Source organism: Takifugu rubripes, chromosome 2 (assembly GCF_901000725.2).
Source record: "Takifugu rubripes chromosome 2, fTakRub1.2, whole genome shotgun sequence".
Classification (NCBI taxonomy): Eukaryota; Metazoa; Chordata; class Actinopteri; order Tetraodontiformes; family Tetraodontidae; genus Takifugu; species Takifugu rubripes.
In genome coordinates, this window is record NC_042286.1 from 2,103,629 (window position 1) to 2,110,407 (window position 6,779).

The 6,779-nt window shown below is 42.0% G+C and overlaps 2 protein-coding genes across 3 annotated transcripts; one reads left to right on the forward strand and one right to left on the reverse strand.

Moving 5' to 3' along the window:
* The first annotated feature begins 495 nt into the window (after positions 1 to 495).
* tedc1 (tubulin epsilon and delta complex 1) lies at positions 496 to 4,778 on the forward strand. 2 transcript variants are annotated; one of them, XM_011614315.2, is made up of 8 exons: positions 496 to 813; positions 950 to 1,025; positions 1,107 to 1,324; positions 1,414 to 1,551; positions 1,807 to 1,872; positions 2,032 to 2,118; positions 2,539 to 2,679; positions 2,988 to 4,778. In XM_011614315.2, the coding sequence occupies exons 1-8, from the start codon at positions 670 to 672 to the stop codon at positions 3,342 to 3,344; spliced, it is 1,227 nt and encodes a 408-aa protein (XP_011612617.2). In that variant the 5' UTR covers positions 496 to 669; the 3' UTR covers positions 3,345 to 4,778. The 2 variants fall into 2 exon arrangements, with proteins under 2 accessions (XP_011612617.2, XP_011612608.2); XM_011614306.2 differs by having other exon boundaries at positions 501 to 813; positions 950 to 1,028.
* LOC105418615 (uncharacterized) lies at positions 3,701 to 6,436 on the reverse strand. Its single transcript, XM_029832920.1, has 3 exons — positions 6,367 to 6,436; positions 5,880 to 6,043; positions 3,701 to 4,378 (listed from the first exon to the last, which is right to left on the reverse strand). Exons 2-3 carry the CDS (start codon positions 5,880 to 5,882, stop codon positions 3,737 to 3,739), a joined length of 645 nt encoding a protein of 214 aa, XP_029688780.1. The 5' UTR covers positions 5,883 to 6,043; positions 6,367 to 6,436; the 3' UTR covers positions 3,701 to 3,736.
* Between the last annotated feature and the right edge of the window lie 343 nt (positions 6,437 to 6,779).

The following is a 6,779-nucleotide window of genomic DNA, read 5'->3' on the forward strand; positions in this document are numbered from 1 at the left end:
TCGGATACATCAGAGTGGAACTACTGGCCAATGTCGGAACAGAGCAAACAGGAGATGAGCTGTGGAGTCAAACTCAAGGTTTCAGTTACAAGTCACATCTTCTGCTGATGTGTGTGTGATGAGCTGTAAATAAAGGTTCACTTCAAAAGTGTAATGATGATAATTAGTACTAGAAGATGTACACATTTCTTCATTTATGTATTTCTGTATTTTCTCATTACCTTATTTATTTTTATTTCTGTGTAATCTGTATTCCAATCCTACAAGTTCAGCACCGTCAGCCAAACCTATACAGAAATACATAAATAAACAAATTCACATACAATGAATATAAACATATATACATAAATAGTCCAAAATTAAATTTAAATTGACCAAAATGTATGTTTTTATCAATTCATTTACCAACAGTCATCCCCTCCGAGTGTAAAGCAATGATTCACGGAAAAAATAAGACCCGCCCATAAAACCACATCTCTGATTTGTCAACGCAGATGTCAATCACATCTTCTTATTACTTCCTTGACAACGACATCCAACCCGGAAATTGTTGTTTGTCGCGTAACAACAATGTTGTTTCTGGGGAAGAAACGTGTCTGAAGTCGACTTGGAACGTTGACTCTCGTGTAGATTTCTCGGTTTGGATTAAAAACAGATGCGGAGTAAATAATGAAGCGAGGTAAATCCGCAGCAAGCGTGGAAATGAAGCAGGTGATCGCGGCTCTGTGTAGACTGCTGACAGCCACTGGACTGGAGGTTGTGCCCCCACCGGAGACCTTCAGGCGGGCTAAATTTGGCGGTGGACCTGATGTGGTACAGTCATTATTATTTTGATGAGTTCACGCTTATTAGTGGTCCGCGCACTTTGAAACATTCCTGGTCATCTCAGAGGAAACTTTGTTGTGCTAATCAAAATGACATGATGCAAAGAAAGTGTTCTTCTCTCCAGGAAGGTCAGTTGCTGCAGCTCCTCATGGAGATCCTGCAAACATTTGGGACTGTTTCCTGTAAGGACGGCATGGAAGGTGGTCAGTGACCTTTTGATGGAATGGATAAAACGTATCATTAAAGTGAAATGTAATTCCTTATATTTCTTTTTTGCACAGGTGAACTCAGAAAACAGGTCATTGCCGGCCTCTGGCAGACTGGATACTATGGTGCTTGGATGTATAAAGGGTCGGGGGACAAAGGGCACGGAGGAGAGAGGTCGACCAGCAGAGACCTGCTCCTGGCACTGGGTTGGCTCATCGCTACAGGATCATTGGAGAAACTGCTCACAAAGAGAGTCCAGCAGTTGGACAAAATGCTGCTCACGCCTACACACGTATGCACTGATTTAAATAGATCAAATATAAATGTGGGGAATGCTGGTGTTATGAACTCTGTCCGTGCATGTGTGTGTGTGTCTATTAGGGCAGTCTTCAGCTCTCCAGCGAGCTTCATTTTGACCCTGCATCCCTGAGGAGACTTCAGTGGCTGACTGGCTGTTTGAGACACCAGGGTTGGAGTTTACTGTCCATGCAGGAAGAAAGAGCTCATTTGCTTCACGCAGTGAGAACATTTATTTCACTCCCACCAATATAACTAACGTAAAGATACCAGGAACTTATCAGCACTTTTCAAGACATTCACATCTGAATAATTTAGTAATAAATATTGATGGAATTTTGTTGCACTCCATTAAAAAATATTCAAGTCTCTATTTCCAATGTCAACACCATAATAAACCAATCAATGCATGAAGCTAAGAACTTAACTTAACTTGAACCCATTAGCAGACTGTCTATAATATGTGTTTTCTTTAAGGTTGTGTTGGGCCTTCTCCCTTCCTCCATATCTTTTTGCAATCAAAGCTCACCACTGATAAAGGAGGTAATACAATTTTTTACATCAATTTAGAAACACTATTATGTTAAAAATTCATGTGACGAGCTGACCAGTCAGTGCTGCACCATCCTAATTGCATCATTTCATCATTTATCTTGTAGTAAACTGTGTGTGTGTGTGTGTGTGTGTGTGTGTGTGTTACAGGATTGCATGTGCATTTGGCAGCTCTGTGACCTCCTTGAAGCATACCTGTCCTGGAAAAAAGCAGAGACCATTTTCTGGACCTGGATGGTAGGTTTCAAAGACACTAAGATAAAAAGTGACTTTACAAATGTGGCAAGAGTCATTTGCGGTGCTAGCTATTTTAGGTACTTTATGTTTTTGAAAAACATACGATCACATGGGCACACAAAAGAAGCAAAAACAAATTATATTGTGAATTATTTTCATCCCAACTTTAGTTAAAAATGAAAATGTTCTTCATTTTATCATGATGTTCTTCTCATTTTGTGGAGAATTCACAGTAAAGCAGAATTTCTGAATGCGAAAGTAATGAAAGAATACAGATTCCACAAAGTAATCAAAGGGCTTTGATGTGTCACCCACCTCACTGGACATTTGCTAGGACCAGAGGTCATGATTTGGTTTATATTTTTGCAGCATGTTTATTGCTGATTAAAGCGTTTGGTTTTTTGTCGGGTGTGTGCTTAGGACAGTGTGTTCGACTCCAGTTTGACAGATCCACTGGTCGAGAAGCTGCCGTGTGTGCCTGATGGAAGAAGAGAGTGTTATCATGGAAAGCGAGGGCTGGAAACTCTGGAGGAAATGCTGTTAACACTGCCCAGAGTACAGGTGTGCAGCACGCCAACGCGTTCTCTCCGGTTATTGTTTTGACCATTTTAATTTTTGTGTTTGTGTTTAAATGTGATTTTTGACTTTGTACTTTACCCTCTTTTATAAGTTGCAGTATCTGTGGAAACTTTTTTTGTCGTATTTTTAAAGCTTTTTATGAAAGTTAGATGTCTTTTTAAACGATGTTTTAAAGAAAGTTGGTTTTGCTGATTTTTGAATGCTACCTATTTGATACTAAAAATCTATTTTGGACGGTGCAGACTTTTATTTTTCAAAACTAGGTCTAAATGATATTCCTTTCATCTCAGACACAAGAGAGGAGGAACAGGGAGAAGCCAGAGGACAGTGGACAAGGTGGGAAGTTCTCGGGGAGAGAAGACGGCCCCTTTCTTCCTCCTCTGCTCTTCCCACTCCTGTCAGTACCTTCCTTCCTCCAGGTCTACCGACCCAGACTCAAAAGTGTGAACTCTAGCAACCGCCCAGCAGAGAATGCGACCAGAGACTGCAGACTTCCAGATGAGCTGCGGATATCTGAGGCTCAGCAGCTGCTTCAGTGCACAAAGACTCTGCTGTGGGACAGAAAGCTGAGACATAGACTTGCCAATCGGTTGCAAATGCAGGAGCTAATTGATAGGCTGCACGGCTTGGTGTTGATACCTCCATAGGTTATACTGGACATTCCTTTCTTCTGCACAGAATCTCAAAGTTTAAATTTATAGAGCTGATGCATTTATTCAAGCACTCATAGATACAGTCTGTATGATACATTCTTGGGATTTTTTTATGAATTAAAGCTAAACATTTACGTCCCAGGCCTTTACACTGTCAACAGGGCATGAAAGAGTAGCTGGCTGTGTGAGGATGTTGCGGCGGGCTCCCTGTTGACCGGAGGTCTTGTCTGAGTCGTGATGACCGGGTCTTTAAACGGGGAAGCGTACTTCAGGTGGAAGAAGTCAAGGAAATTTAAAGACGTTATTTCCAGACCATGGATGCCCTTTGGGAAGCCAACTTTGACAGATAAATCATTGCTTATTTGTTTTAAACGATGGTTAATCCTTCATTTGTCTTTTCCCAGGCTTCCATATTGTTTTTTGTATTGCTCCAGTATCTCATAGTTATCTGTGATGAATTCTTGGATTGTTTCCAGCATGCTCTTCATGTCACTTGCGTCATTCTTGTTTGAATGGGGTGTCACCATGTCGTGGATGTTGACGATTGCCATTTCAATCTGCGTCGGTCCAAAATACTCTTCTTTTCTATCCAACACATCGTCATACTCTGTGTCTATGGTTTCTTCTGTCACTTGCAGTTGAAGCTTCTCTACCTTGAGATCAGACATCTTCATGCCCATCTGTGATGCTTCCAAATGATGTTTGTTCTCCACCATCTTGAGGCCCTCTCTCAGCTGTTGAGCCTTCTCAAATGCTGCAGACAGCCTCTCTTTGTATTTTGTTTTTATCTGGTCAAGAACCTCCACGTGCCTCATAACGCCCTGCCCGTCTTCAAACTTCGTGGACATTTCAGCCACCAGCTCCAACATGTCCCAATCCGTTTTGGACTTCTCCACCTCCTTGAGGAGCTGCTGATTTCTCTTTACCTCATTTTCGTTGTCCTCTGTTTTTCTCGGAATCATTTCTTCCATCTCAAGGCGGATTGTCTTGTGCTCCTCTGCTTCTTCATTTATTTGTTCAGTCTTCCGCTGTAATCGAAACGTGTCATAACTTATACAGGGCAGTATTGCATTCTTGATCTTCTTTTGGAAAACAGATATTTGTATTTTCAGTGTGTCCCGGGCTTGTTTGTACGCCTCATACTCTGAATCGAGACGCATGTTCTCATCTTGCCGGGAATCGATAATGGCCTGCTGCTGCTGAATGCGCTGCTTCAGCTCATGCATCGACAATCCCTCTAATACGTTTGGTTCTGTCATTTTACGTTGGAGTTGTCGTCCTTTCGCTGTCAATTGTGCTGCTTTGACAAGCTCCTCAGTTTGAGTTAGTTTAATAAAGGACAATATAAAACGTTGCTATAATGATTTACTACATCAAAGCCATGGCTTTGATTTGGAAAACCTTTTTTAATAAACCTCCTTAATCAGAGACACCAGCTTCTGTAAAGGGTTCACTCACATGTCACACTGCTATCCTGGCTACAATCTTTTGCCTGTCAGGCTGATCATGATCCCCATGGGGGGGATACTCTATTGTATTCCATTCTATTTTCCATCTAATTAGCCGGGGTTTATGGGATGGAGCGTGTGTTTTAGTGTGTAATAGAGTAATATCTTATTGGAGATTGGAAGATGGACATCACTTTTCATGAGCTGAAGTCAAAGATCTAAGAGTTTATGTGCACAAAAGGTGTTCCTGTCAAATATTGTCAAATCTTTAAATCTGTTAATGAGCAATTGCCCTTTGCTGAAATCATCCATTCACCTCACCAATGTGTTTCATGATGATCTGACAGCATGATTATTGCACAGGTGAGCTTTAGGATGCCCACAGTTAAAGGCCTCTGAAATGTGCAGTTTTACACCAGTCGGTGTAAAAAATGTGACTGTAACAGACAATATAAACTTAAAATTAAGAATTATAACAATGGTTGATGTGCAAATGAACATTACGTGTAATGATACAATAACAAATATTTATAATAATACATTTATTGGACAAAACTATTTTTGTTGGTCTCTGTTAGCCTTTTTTCTGCTAGCCCCACATGGCCTTCATCTGTTATGCCATCAGTCATTGTAAAACGGTGACCAGGCCAGAAAATTTTGGGTAAAATGTTATGGTTATCCTGTAACTGTTAAGTCAATACTTTTTCACACTTATGTTTTATATTAGCTAACAGCTAGCGTCTGACTTGCTTGAAAAGGTTATGTACCAGTATTTCATTGGATTAATTGCTGGTGACGATGCAGCCTGTGGGCAGGCAAAAAAATCCACACATAGGGTGGAAGCTGCTGATTGGCAGAAGCTTTCATTCCAAGATTCCCTCAGGCTGCTTAGTGGATGAACAACTGAGGGTGAAAATGGATGTTGTGTCCAAAATCATTCAAAACTTACTATGGGTTGGTCCGGGCCAAAAACAAGCACTGGAGGTGAACCAGACTAGTGTCTAGCTGATGTGTCTCTAAACCACCCATAAGCACACGTGTCAACACACAGCCAAGAGAGACAAAATAAATCTGACCTTACCATGGACAATTACATAAAAGAGCCGCCTCAGCTGAAGCGTGCTGCTCTCAGGGACATGACAAAGGTCAGCGAACCTTCCGCTTTGATGTTTACAGTGTGCCGCCGACACATCGACTGGACACGTGCAGCAGATTAATGCAGGGTTACATTGTGCTTTTTGGTACCTGAGGTGGTGGGGACAGCCAAGTTAGTGTCATCGTCCTTATTACGTTCAACCCTTTTGGGGGGGTTAACGTAAAGACTAACAGACCACCAGGGAAAGACTGATACAGCTTGTCAAGATAGTGCTTTATTTCTTAACAGTAAACACGTGCATATATCAGGAGTGGAGGGAGAGGTGGAACAAACGGGTCTGTGCCAAAATAAAAGTAAAAAAACAGGGCATCTTAAAACATCAAAAACACAACGGTGGCCACAGCCCATAACCTAGTGTAAATAACAAACAGAATGTCAACGTGCGGCAATGTATGGGGTACCCCGTCCTTACCTAGTCCCACCTGCCCTCCACAAACTCTTCCTGTCCAACCGTGAGCGAGAGAGAAAGCCCCCATGAAATAAGGGAGGAGAGCCTTTAAAAGCAGGACTCCACTGGTGATTGGTCAGATAGACACAGGGGAGCCAATCCTAAGATACCCTGGGAGTCCACAGGTGGTGTCAATCTTCCTCATCACCAGCACTGCCTGCCTTTCGGTGTTCCACCAGTTCTCTCAGCCTCTAGATGGCGCCACTCTGGGAGGTCACCGGAAACAAAGAACACAAAGAAGAAACACTAAAAACTCCCCTGACACGTAACACCCCCTCCCATATAAATCCAACCCAAGGTTGGACAATTTTATATTCTGCCTACAGTGCCCGAGACAGCGCATCCGCAAGAATGTTTTCGGACCCCTTTTTGTGATT